This window comes from Dromaius novaehollandiae, chromosome 11 (assembly GCF_036370855.1).
Source record: "Dromaius novaehollandiae isolate bDroNov1 chromosome 11, bDroNov1.hap1, whole genome shotgun sequence".
Lineage (NCBI taxonomy): Eukaryota > Metazoa > Chordata > Aves > Casuariiformes > Dromaiidae > Dromaius > Dromaius novaehollandiae.
The window spans coordinates 19,349,330-19,363,469 of record NC_088108.1 but is presented as its reverse complement, the minus strand read 5'-3'; the positions used below and the strand labels follow the sequence as shown (position 1 = coordinate 19,363,469).

Genomic DNA, 14,140 nt, shown 5'->3' with positions numbered 1-14,140 from the left:
AACTTATTACCATTAGCAAATACAAGAGAGAATATTTTCTGATTTCTTAAAATATAATTAGTAGTACTACATATAAGGATGATCACAGAGTAAGAAAAAATTTCAGCTGAGAACCAAAGATGGTACCCCACTCTTAGCAAATTTAAATTGTGAAATGTCTGAGCAAGAAGTGATGACATTTGTATACGTATATCAATACAGATAAAACAGCACAAGCTGCTAAATGATTGTAAATATGACTCAGTCTGACAGACAAATGCTTATGTAGAGGATACCTTTATCAGGTATATTGACAGTAGCATAACTATAGAGCTGGGGCTTTTGTCAGTATAAGAATCTGAGTTAAAAATAAGTAAAAATGAATTAATGGTTCAAATGTAAATAGCTGCACTGATGCAAAAAACTGCAGGAAGGAGAACTGCACAGATCATGAAGGAGGCTTCAAAGTGCACCACAGAATGTGTCAGCTACTCATGCTGCAGAAAATGTCAGGCTGTCGAGCACTGTGAGTCATATGTACTTTCTGTTATAATGCACAGAAAAGCACGTAGGCAGAACAAGGAATGCCCCTTAAAAAAAAATCATGCTGGCAATAGCACACCTTCTCTGGATTCCCTTTCCTCTTTGCAGAGCATAGGGATGGAGCAAGGGAGTTGGAGTAGAAATGGTTTTCTGAAGTGCTTCCATGAGATCTATGGGTTTCCACTAGAGCTCTCTGTAGAGGCCATTTTATGCATATCTCTGTTCAAAGCAGACTAAAGGTGAAGCCTGCCAGGAATACAGATCATACAGGATCATGGTTGCCGAACAGCAAGGAGAGGTTGACTGGCTAACATCCTTCAAGAGCTGGCTGTCAAGGCACAAGAGTTTCACTAGTGATAGGAAATGTGCTAATATGACAGAAATATTAGCATTGTAAAAGTATGCAACACCAAAAAATATCGCAAGTTTTAGGTGCCAATATTTCTGCACTATTGCATTATCAATGACTGAGATTCTGAACAGTACCTGGTCCCTCCGTGACTCTGTGTCCACCCCCACAGTCATTCTCTTACATGTTGGAGTGGGTCTGTCTGCCTGGCCTACTATTTCTCCAGTGTTTTTCATCCTTGTATAAATTGACATCTGTTACAGATACTGCACATACACCATTGAAAGGAAGTGTTATTTCAAAACTTACCTCATATTTTATCCATCTCCAGCATAACACTATGTCAGTTTGTCACAACTATAGAGTTTACTGCAACATTATCCTGACACAAAATTAATACACCACCATATCTTCTGTAAACTTCATCATAACCAAAAAATCCCCTAGTATTTTGCCATGAAGGAATCTGACAGATTGTTCAATGGGCAAAAAGGACAACTTTCCAAACTAATGGAAACAAAACAAAATGCAGCCTAAAGAAATTTCTTGTACAATTTAACTTATAGTTTTATCACCTCTCCTTGCCTTCTAGAGTCCAATAGGTGAAAAATCTGGCATTAATTTTACAACAACTGCAAAACATTGACATTAGGGACCACCTGATTCCTCCAGCTTTCTTACTTGTCTTTTCTTAGGGTGGCCTCATGCACAATATAATGCTCTCACAACCAACAAAGTCAACACAATGCTTTATTATCATGCTGAAATGTCACTCTGCACTTCAGTGCAGAGCTGAACCAGATTTTCCAGCTTGTAATAGTACTGTTGAGACAACATCCATTATAACATGGAGCCTCCAAGCTTGAAGAGAAAAACGTTAATTGCCACACTATCTTGATTATAAAGATGTTTACAGAATGGAATTAACAACAAAACAAGTAAGATACTTTTGCTTGGAAGTAAATCCATATTAAAAAAAAATCAATTAACTGCAACAAATGAAAACAAGCCAATAATTCACAACAAAATGCCTTGAAGGGAGCATTACACATTAGGTGACAGATGCAGAATTACAGGATCAGGTAGACTAAAACAAAACAGAAAATTTTCACTTAAAAAGTTTAAAAAAATCTGCTTTCAAAACAGACAGTAAGTATTTTTGATATTTATTTGGAACAGTCTTTGCTCTATTATTCCCCACTTTTATTTTTTCTTTTAACAAATCTCTCTACTACAAATGATGCCTTACCTTTGTTCATATCAATCAACTGCTGCTTCTTCTTCTGCCGCTCCAGTTTCTCTCGTTCAGCCTTCTCTTTTGCCAGCTTGGCTCTCTTAGTTTTCTCCTCTAGTTCTCTTTTTTTGTTGTTGTCTTTTAATGCCTCCTGCATTAGATAAAATGAACACACTGAGGAAAACTAAGAATACTAATAACCAAGCTAACAATAAAAATAACCTTGCTTACACAGAGAAGTTTATCTGTGGGGTTGCACTTTATATCTGTCTTTTGTTAAGACAAGATTTGTATGTGTTTTATTTTGTTGAACAAACAACTTCATTTTGTGAACAAATGAGAAAAAAGATCAGATACATATGAAGTGTAAATGATTATAGTTTGAAAAAAGCATAAATAACAGAAATATCTATTGTCAAATGCATGGTCTCCACTCATAACACTAAATTAAATTGTACTTATTAGAGCATCCGATAAAAGGAAAAAAAAGTGGGAATTAGTACCTAATACTTCACACATCTACAGAAACTGCAGAGAGAACAAAGGTTACAATACTATTGATATTGTATTGTTACACATTAGCAATATCAGATAATCAGAAAAATAAAAAAAATTGAAATAGCTTTGCGTTTATGGTGAATCAACAAGTTCCGAAAGTATTCAGAAGCAACGTTTGCTTTATTTAGTTAAGTTCTAAATATAGCTTGAATCAAAACCTTGCTATTAGTAAGGATTAGCAGAGGGAAGCCAAGTTCCCGCTGAAAGGTAGTTCAATTACAGTAGCTGAAATTCATTTACTATAATTTAGGCTACAGTTCCTCAGACATTTTTGTTGAAACATACAGAGCAGTCTGGAACACTTAAATACACAAAATACATTGAAATTTATAGAAGATAGTTGAACTTATAGGGTAAGGCTCCAAATCTAAAGTCTCTTTGTCCATGTTACACAAATTACCAAACTAAAAACTACAAATTGCAGAGAACATACCCACATATAAACCTTTTCATGATCTTGCCTGTATCTGGTTTATAAAACATGCTTCTTCTCCAGATAAGGTGAGTTTTGATTTCACTACTTTGCACAAATATCTTTATAACTCCTATTACATTGCCTCCTCTCTTCCTCTCAAAAAAATTAATCAAATTCCCTTAAGCTGTTCCTCCACATACTAAATTTCTCCATAGTTTTGTCTCTCTTGAAGATTCATTTATCATGAAAAAATTTGCTGAAATTCATCATGATAATTTCACTTAATGTCATAGATATACATGATAAACGTTAGGTGTAATTTCCTTGTCTGATTTATATTCACAACTTAACTGCTACATATTTATTGCTCCTTTCCTCTCCAACTCACAATATACTCATTTCCTCTGCCTATAAGCACCATAGGTCTGAATTTCAGATGATTTCAGGAGTCCAATTCATTATGTGCAATAAAGAAGTAATAACAATAAAATAAAAAAGGTATTGGATCCAAAAATGTCCAGCATCAACAGGACACATGCTCATTAATGATGCTGTAGCTTAAAAAGCTTAAAAAGCTGAACAGTCAATACTTACTAAGCACAGGGCATAGAATAAATGGTTTCTATTTCAACATTTTTTTTCCTCCTAGAAACTAGAAAAATCATACAAGTTCATAAATACATAAAAAGAAAAGGATTTCTTTGTGGATATGTAAATATTCCAATGAATATATCTATTATTCCACAAGTAAAACAAATATATCTGCTGTTATTCCACAAGTAAAATTCCCGTAGGAGATGTGAGGCCTAGACTGGTATTAGGCAGCCCAATAAATTCTTCAGAAGTGACATTTCATATGATTATAAATGGAAGATCACTATTCTGTGTGCTGCATAGAGGTTAGCAACGAACTATGGGCAACAACTGTCATTTGCAAAAGAAAATCCTATCTAAACCACTTTTAAGTGTTAAGATTTATACAAGTTATATCAGTATTTGGTAATCCAGCACTCCCAAGTACCTCCAAATACTGAATATCCACTCATCCAGGGGACAGCATATTTCAGTATGGACATGCCATTTCAAGAGTTCACTGAGGTAAAATACTAGCACGGCACCTTATTTAATAACTGATACTGCTTTGCAGAGATGCTGGATAACACAGTTACCAGTGACATTAATTGTAAATCCAAGTGAGAACTGGACAGAGAACTGTATTTGCTCTACCATCACATAGCCAACTCACTAACAAAAACAACCTTTTTTTCTAGAAAGGGGAAAACAGTATTAAAGGAGAAAATCAATGTTTTATCCTTTTTGTTTTTGGACAGTTCTCTGCACATTCAATCATACTTGACAGAGATTTCATTTTAGTGCAACTTCACAGGCTGTAATGAAAGTAAATGCCCACAATCTTACGAGAGAAAGCAAATAAGCAGTATCATGGCTGAACAAATTGGTAGCCCACCAGCCACTGACATCCCATGATTAGATCATGGATTCTGTCACATTTTATAACAGGAAGGCTACAGTAGACTGAACTAGGAGCTATAAAAAACAAGCTTGAAAGTTCATGTATGTGAAAATTTACTGAGGGCCAGATTAAGTCCTAGTTGCAAGGGGGATTATATGAAGATACTCACTGCAGTTCATAAAATATGCTGGCTACCCATGATTTTTCAAACAAAAGTCACTCAAAATACAGATTTAATCTTCCTGAAGATTTGTAAGATTTGTAAGATAACAAAACAGTGATAAATGTGTGCTGAGAGTACACATGCGTTCACCTACCAACATCCACCCCCTCACATACAGGCAGGCATTCATACATACCCACAAAAACAAGCAAAACAAAACCCGCGACAGAGGCACATGTAGCAAGATGAAGAGCAAAGAGGTCAAACTGCGCTATCCATTAATTCTTCAAGATCCACCTTCCTTTGTATTTTATTTTCTTCCAGAATAGAAATGTTTTAGAACATCTTCATATACTATTACTCCCTTCCCAGAAGCAGCTCAGAGACTAAACAAGGAGAGTCGGGGACAGCAGGTAAAAATCCACTAAGTGCTGATCAGAAATACTAGAGCTTTTTCTGACTGACGTGGCTCAGGTATGGGTTGTAGCAAAGGGGTATTAAAGCAACACACGGTCTGGAGGGATCTAATGGGGCCCTCTCCAAAGGAGGAGAGAGAAATCCCTACAGGGCGTCACACCCGCACGGTCGTCACTACTCTCCATCAGTCAGTCTGACTCCTGTTTCGTATTTGCTATGTCATTTACCACTGCATATTTAGCCAGAGCTGGATGAAAGCTTGAAATAAATCATCATTTACAGGAACACATTCCCAGTTGTCTTCAAGTTACTTATGTGCTGAAAGCAAAATAAATATACATTCATCTGAATTCATAAGCATACTTTACATTTGAATTAATATTGATAACAAATCTCATCATACTTTCTTGGAAGCTGATTGAAGATGATTGTGAATAAAGACAGAGGGAATTTTGACTCATATATAGTGATTTGTGCAGCATTTGCTCTGCCTGAATTACAGCATAAATCATGTAAGCTTCCTTCAAAGTTTTTGCTATAAAGGGTTTTTGTTCCCTCTCTTGTGGCTTCTATCTCTTCACTATTTACTCTTTCCCAACTTTCTGGAGCTCCAGATTGTGGACAAACATAACCATTTCTAATCTAAAGGCGACCTCATTCTGCACATGCCTTACCATGCTGCGAAACATGGGCTCCGCAGTTCTAAAGGTGAGCTGGGCTGCACAACGCCAAGCTGCACCAAACTTGCACTGCGATTTACGCAGTGCTCAATCTATGATCACGTACGTGCACATATTTCAAGGCTGATGTTTTCAAACAGCAGTAACAAACTAGTTCTACAAAAACTTATCTAAACAGTAACATCAGCGGGAACTCCAACTATTATAACATAAAAAGTAAAAATGTGACAAAAAATGAGAATCACAAAATTCCTTTTAATGTTATCATTAAGTTTGAGAAAAACTGAATTCGTTGAGTTTTAAAAGACATCTATCTGCTTTTATGTATGCTGCCGACTACATGTAATATAATCAACCTATCATCATTTATCCTGCAAAGTAACAGGAGGTATGACTGCCATTTTTACTTTTATGTAAAAAAATGCCACTTTAAATTGAATTTCTAAATCATTTTAGTAGCATAATCTAAAGTGTCCACAGAAATGCATTCTGCATCCCTTAAGAATATTTTTAGAGATAGCAAAACTCACCAGCAAAAAATTAAATTAAATACCTTAATTTCTATATCTTACAATTTCCCTCAACAACTTTGCCATTTCCATTTTTTACACTTCATCCTTGTTTTTACACGTTTCATGTCTTAAAGAAACCTTATTTCCCAAAGTGCCGCAAGCTGCTTGTCAGTGAGAAAAACTCACTTTGAGCGGTAATAAAAAACTACAATAAAAATATCACTAAAAAAAAGTTGGCCCATTTCAATGGAATCCTCTAGTTCACTCAACCAATGGCACCCAGACAAGCAGGTTTTCTGCTCTTGCTAAAGTAATGAAGATACTTGCAGCATAAGTACCACTAGGAGAACAAAGCAATGGTTCCCACAACCCTGCCATTGCAAGGATAAAAAAACACAGCCAAAACTCTGTGTTTAGAAATATTGTTCTACTGAATACGTGCTAGTTCACTCACACTGTCTACAGCACAGAGGTCAAGTCAGGATTGCTGGAAGAGATCAGAATCACATTAGCGGTTCAGTTTATTTCCCATAAAAGTCAGAAATAATAGGTTTCATCATCTTTGCAGGAAATAAGGTCTTACGGAGGGTTGGGGAGTGGGGGCAGCCACATATAGAAGAATTGAAGACTACATGCTTAAGAAGCTAAGAAAATAATATTAGGGAAACAATGCACTAGGAAATCTAGTTTTTAAGTCCTTTGAAAAGAAAAGATGGAGAAAAGCAACATGATCTGAAGGTTTCTTTCACTAACTTCAATTTTAAGAGGTCTCCTTTTAATTTTTTTAAATAAAAGCCTATCTTTGAAATACCTAGAAACTTAATTATAGTTTCTACTCTAAAACACATCTGCTAACTTCCAACTAATCTTTGCTAAATACACATAACTATCATTTGGACTCTGATTCTTTACAGAGGAGTTCACATACCAAATGCTTAATTTAGGATAACCAAAGCACAGAAACATGCGCATTAAAACCACAAGTTACAGTAGAGCAATGTTTGAATTTAAAAAATAATAAAAGTGTGTTAATTGCATCCTATTACTCACAGAAACAACCCACTCATCTTTTGGTATTTTCCTGTTTGTGTGATTCTTCAGTTATTGCTTTCTAGGTAGTAATATATTCATGACAGAAGTGGAATTTTGTGTACCAGAGATAATGGCATTATTAGCCACCTAAAAAGTTTTGTTTGATCGTTAAAAAAAATACTTTTTTCCTCCTCACACTTGAGCTTCTAGAGAACACAGAAAAATTTCAGATGTAGGAAACGGAACACTATTTTTGCAGTTGGATAGCACTTCCATCTTGCTGGGGAGAACATAGAAATGAGAGAGAAACAAGGAATAGAGACCAGAAGAAATACAGAAACCTCCTTTTGCTTTCACCTCTCTTTTCTACCAGACTTTTATACTTTTTCTCTATATTTATTTACTTCCAAATTGTGTTCCTTCAGTGGAATTCTTATAACACAATGTAGTACAATTCAAGGTAATGAGGGTATTTTTGAGTACTGAATGCCAGAGATACCCTTTCTATGCAAGTCTACAGGTCAAGTTACCTAATTACTCAAAGGTAGAGATCAGTTTTAATATTGGAAAAAAAAATTCTGTAGTTGCAAATTGAGAGAGCGCAAGTGAGAGTGAATGAGAAAGTGAGAGCAAGGCATTTTTGTTATTGCAATGTAGCTCAGTGGTGACAAAGCATATACTAGTGTTGATAGGTGTACACTATACAACTATATATATATACACATTTATATTTTGAGCAAAAAAATATAAACTAAGGGCAAAAATTCAGACTTAAAGGGCAAAAGAATAACATACTAGTGTAACAGTTAAAAATAAATGTCACAAAGCAAGAAGCAACTCAGAGCTAAGAATAAAAGCCTTCCCAAAGGCTTTGGAAAATATTTTGAGAAGTACTCATCCAAACACTGTCTTCTTAAACATATGTAAGCCCATACAAACTCTAAAACCAATGTCAAGTGAATCTCAAGAAACAGAAACATGTTCATTGTTTAATGAAACAGTTCAAAATTGTTTTTGTCTACAAGAGGGCTTTATCATCTATTTTCCTTTGTAAAAAGATCACTGCAGTCAGGATTACATCTCCATGAGGAAAGCAGTAAGTATGAAAGAAAGGCTGAAAAAGCACATCTGATGTTGTGGTTGTCTTTTTCAGGATTATGTTTGAAGGGTGAGTTGATTAAAGTTTATTTTAACTTTAACTGAAGTTTCTCCTTTTCAGTCAGGGTATGAAGAAAAAGGGGGGTGATGGCAGGGAGAGAGAGAAAAAAAATCAGTGAAAACAACTTTGAATCAGATGCTACAAATTTTTTTCCCCATGAATAAAGACTCATGATTGCATATGCTTTGCTATGCAAAATTTCTTGGACTAAAATATTTGTGTTTTTTAGGAATCTACTACTCTCTATCATGTAAGTAATGTATTGTAAAAGCAGCAGTATTGAATTAAAAAAGAGATATTACACTCTTACCTAACAAAAGGATTTTTACAGCACCAACTTTTTTCCTAGATATTTGATTCCCAAAACAAAAGCATCTTAAGTATCTATAGAAAAAAATCATTTAAAATTTTAAGATTCACTTCTGAAAATCTGTTTAATAATCAGGATAAAACTTGCTTTTTGATTAAAAATATTTTAAATGAAAAATTTAATTCTGACGTAACTATCTACTATCACAGAGTCATGGTATTTATAGACCAAGTATTTTGTGAAGAAGTAGGCGAATAAGACTAGTTATTTAAAGTTTCTTATTTTTATTTATATATATCTCTCCCTCTTACACACGAAGCCTTTTTTGGTGCCAATTAAGATCCTCTATTTTTGTTGGTGCAGAACAGCATGCAGTTTTGCTATTTACATGTAGAAAGGTTCTCTGAGCTTTTTTAATACAAAACAAATGATTATCTCTACTAGTAGAGAAAAATTTCATCAAGAAAAATTATCTGCTGCTAAGGCAGATGGTTGAAGGGGCATGCAATTTGATGCCTCCCCTTGCGTTTATTAGGATTCACTGAAGTAACGCTCTTGCACTCAGGATTGCCAACTTAAAACTTGGCTTCCTTAAGAAACAACTAAAAAATTAATGCATCCCTTACATGCTGTACACATCTTGAATTTTGACAGACAGACAGATCTTTGCACAGGAACCGGGTTGTAAATAGACTCTCGAAGGTAAATTATTAAAAACAAGAAGAAAGAAAACAAACCATAATGCACAAATCTCCTTGGATATTAACGATGCAGTTGGCTACAAAGCGGTCATGCACCAATAATGAAGGCTGTCTGTGTTCCCTCAGGCCTGCCTTAAATTTGCCTTGCAACTGCAAAATATGTGATCTGAGGCTCCAAGAAAAAAAAAAAAAAGCCTTTTTATGTCATTAGAAACAGTGAACTCTGATTAACTGGAAGTTAGAAGTTAATCTATAGCAATAGAGTTTAAAATACAGCAGATTGTTCAAACAGTTCAGAGGTACAAAAAAATCTTTTTCATTAGTATTCCATGGAGGATAATATATCCAAATACATTATTATCCTTACGACAATAACGGAAAAGAGATACGATAAGCTGATATTAAAGAAAAGCAGGTAAATGGAATTTCCTGATGGGTGGGTATGAAACAGTAAGTAGGAAAAATTATGTTTGAGATACTGCCCTGTGGTTCATGCATTACATCTGACACGGAACATCTTGGGGATGCCATTAGAAGTTAAGACTTCCAGGAAATGTTGCTGTTCAGGTGGGGAGGAGGGTTCTACTATTGGCAGTCAGCAATATTGCAAGAATACTGAAAACAATCTAGCAGCGTTAGGAGAAAGAGGACTTCCATGTTTAATGAATGAAGTTCAAGGTTAACAATTAAAAACCATCTATACTGTACATCTTAATTACTTAACATTATACGTTTGAATAATTACTTCACTAAATAGCCCTCAAGTGGACAGACCTGGGACTGCTTTAATAGCTCTTTCAAATCAGTATTTGGATATCATAATTGACACACATTTAATTCAAGTTATTACTGAAAGAGAGGGAGAGCTAAAATACATACTTATATACTGACAAAACTGTATTCTTGCCATTTAAAGCAAGAAAAATAAGATTTTTAAACAAAACAAAAAAATGCAATTTAGCTGCTTTGCTAAAATCCTAGCAGAAAAATCAAGGACCACAGCAGACAAATTACTGTTTCATTCCAAAAAATGATCTTTATGAGCTAAGGAAGAGACAAATCAGTAGGCCAGCACATGAAACCTTCCCTGCACAAGCACAATCTATTAAAATTCTTAACATGCCTGTATTCATCTTAAGGTAACTCTGTAAAATATGTTCCTAAAAATGCATAAATCAAGTGGGAAAAGGGAATTATTTTCTCTCACAATGACCTTGAACATGATGTGTTGAAAGGATTCAGAGTTTGCTACCAGAAATTCCTGACAAATCAGAGACAAAAGACATTCTTGATGAAACAGTGACTGTAAGAATTACTAAAGGGCACAGTCTACATTTATATAAAATATTTAAATACCAGAATGAAAATCCATGGGTTTGGAAGATTTTACAGGCTGCCTTCAAGAGCTGATCGACTTTCTAAAGAAACTTCAGCATTACACACAAAAGAAATGGTAAACATGGAAAAATACAACACTGAAAGGATACAGTCATTTATCTGCAAATTCTTCCCAAGGTTTCTTATACCTTCCACTTCATGTTTCATATTATAATTTGACAGAATAATCCAAATCTAACAGTTTGTTTTGGATTTTTCTAAACATGATAAGCAAGCAAATACAAACTTAAGGAAGTGAATAAGCTAATTTACTACAACATCAGCAAGCTAATTGAAGATGCAATAACAGTGATCAATCTGAAATCACAATTAAGTCAAACACATTCAAATTATCAAATTATTATCTTAATATGATATATGAACACACAGAATGAAGAGGATGAAAGTACATGAAATTCCCTTGTGGAGATTTTAAAGAGGTTAGATTTCTTCTAACCTAAGACCCAAAGAGAGCATTTCAGGCAATAAAAGGCACTAATGTGATGTGTGAATGCTGTAAGCATCTGTAGATTGTAGGCATCTTTTAGGGTGATGTCTCTTAAATGTAGAATCTTGCCAAAGGGAGGAACTTCGAGCAGGTAACGAAGTCTTCTGGTTTACAAGTGGTCTTTAACATCTGGGTTAGATTCACAATTTAAGTACTGCAATACTCAAAATCCCAAACTATGCCTGGTTTCCAGAGTGGAATGCACAATCCTTACTGAAATGCTATAAACTTCCAAAATGATGCCTGGGAATAATGATCTGATTGAATGAGACTCACTGCAGTCAGCACGCTGACTGGAGAGCCAGCTAAAACCAGTTAATGGAAAATACTAAAGAAAGTTTTTAATCCTGTCCCTTTTCAAGATTTAGGGAGCTTAAGACCACAGTTTCCTCTAGACCTTGTTTTCCTATACTACTGAAACTAGCATTCAATCAAAGACCTCACTAACATCGAACATATGACATCTATTGCATTTTCCTCGGCCACAAGGCCTATCACTGCTACAGAAGCAAGTTAGCGTTGTCAGAAACAAATCCCAATCCCATCTGTGCTACTGCTATTCCTACACTTGCCTACCTATAAATGCCTGCAAATGCAATATACTGCAATTCATTGTTTAAAATATTTTTTTCAAGATATCTTTCGGACATCTTTCAAGAGAAATGCCACCTTTACCTATTACATCAGACCATTTGTCATCTAGCAGCTCTAACAACTTGTTCATAAAGTTGATGTGTTACTGCCCATATCTGAATTCCTTCCCTTCCAATATGATACCACTATTTATAAACTTTTCTAGCCTATACCCAACTTTCTTGATTTGTTGAAGATCATGCTAAATAAAAGCTCCTAGCCACAAGCTGGATATATACACTCAGATGACAATTTTGAGAGCTTATAACATTACAATTTCTTTTTTTTTTTTCTTTTTTTTTTTTTTGTGCTACATACTGCTTCTTAGTAAGGACAACATTTCAGTTTTGATATTGCCTCTTGAGACATTTTACTGCAGAAAATACTTCACGTTGATTATTCTTTATTTTTTCATAGCTTTCTTCTAGTTAGAAACTGGTATCTTTCAGACTACTTTAAGGAACTGCTGCTTTTTAGACAGAAGGAAGAAAACATATCCCCAGACAAAACAACCAAGGGAGAAGAGTGAATACATAATTTCTTTTATGCCACCTCTGAATTAAACTCAATTTACTGAAACCTGACAGTTTAGCTTGACTTTATGTATTTTCACAATAAAACATACTACTATTATGTATTAATCTATGCATTATATAGTCATTCATTTATATTACTGTAGCCAATGACCCACTGTATCAAGGGACGCTTTTCAAAAAGCCACAGAGAAGCAATCCCTGAGTCACAGAGCGTGCAACTTATTTTGAAGCAACTTAAGAGCAAACAAATATTAGAAAGAAAAGGGCTTATAGAGGCGTTTATACTCCAGATGCTGGATCTACTGTCGTGAAAAAGATTTTTCTTATGAAGGCAGTATAACAGATGCTCTGTTTACTGGCTTTTACAGAGCATAAATCTTATAAAACTTCAGAAGACAAAGGTCCTTGTGGCCCAAGAAAAATTGACAGTTTAGGGATGATTTAACATATTGTATCTTTTCTTTTGGAGTTCCATTTTCTGGATCTTACAGGCTTACTGTAAAGTATCCCAGCCACACACTAACAATCAGTTGACAAAAAAGGGCAGTTTATCTCTCATATTGCCAATTGATGAGTCACTCATCTGCTTAAATATTTACTTATACTAGAATACATCCCTTTCTCCCTAACTACATTTATAATGTAATTTAAAGATTTAATGCTTTATTCGAACAGCTGCCTTTACACAAATGTTTTCTACATGAGGGAAGCAGTCACCACTGGTAATTTACCAGATATCAAAATATCATTCCACTGAAGAAAAGAGCTTCTCTGCATTTCCTAACAACTGTGCCTCTAGATGCCTGTTGTTAGCTCTTCAAAGTCTACCCAACTATTCTAATAGACATTATTACAACATTGGTTTTAGACTCTGAATTCGCCTTTAAGTCTATCTGCATTAAAGAGAGAGGCCAAGGAGCAAAGATTTCCAAAACATCTGATTTACCTTTAAGAGCTGTATGAGAAAAAAGGAAATCATTTCCTGTCCAATGCTAAAGTATATTTCATATAGCTTTCATGAAGCATACAATTTGATTAAAGGGAAACCTAGGTGCATTTGTAAATGGAGACATCACAGATTTGGGAGATGTCTTTAAATACACTACTAGCAACAGAAACAAACATTCAGAAAATAACATAGATTTAAAATATTTCAGATTGTTTGATAAAAAGCTTGTAAGAGACGGTTAAAGTGAAAAACCAAGAAAAGAACGAAATGACATCTTGCTTCAGACACCCAAATAGTCATTATTTGGGAAGAGCCCCAAACGACACCAAACCAAATGGCACAAGTTGCAATTGTCCTACGGTTATCTTGCAAACCAAGGACAACGGAAATTTGAGTGTACTTTCAGTGGAAGAAAGGACTACATGAACATTAGCTAAAAACCATGTTTCCCTCAAAATAGTCCTAAACATGAAAGGAATATTCTTACTCAGTGGATATGCTATTTTAACTGTGAAGAGAAAAATAAGTTATTGCTGCCTTTCAAATCAATTTCCCTGTTATTTTCAGCTCTGACAGAGAAGAAGAAACATACTTTTTTCAGATTTGATTTT

General features: G+C 34.8%; 1 protein-coding gene across 3 annotated transcripts in view; it reads right to left on the bottom strand.

The window, feature by feature from the left end:
* DIAPH2 (diaphanous related formin 2) overlaps nt 1-14,140 on the bottom strand; it is a 291,784-nt gene that overhangs the window by 92,598 nt on the left and 185,046 nt on the right. For all 3 annotated transcript variants that reach the window (XM_064518290.1, XM_064518291.1, XM_064518292.1), the window contains one exon: nt 2,121-2,256. In XM_064518290.1, the coding sequence (XP_064374360.1) occupies nt 2,121-2,256 (136 nt within the window). The remainder of the gene's footprint in view (nt 1-2,120; nt 2,257-14,140) is intronic.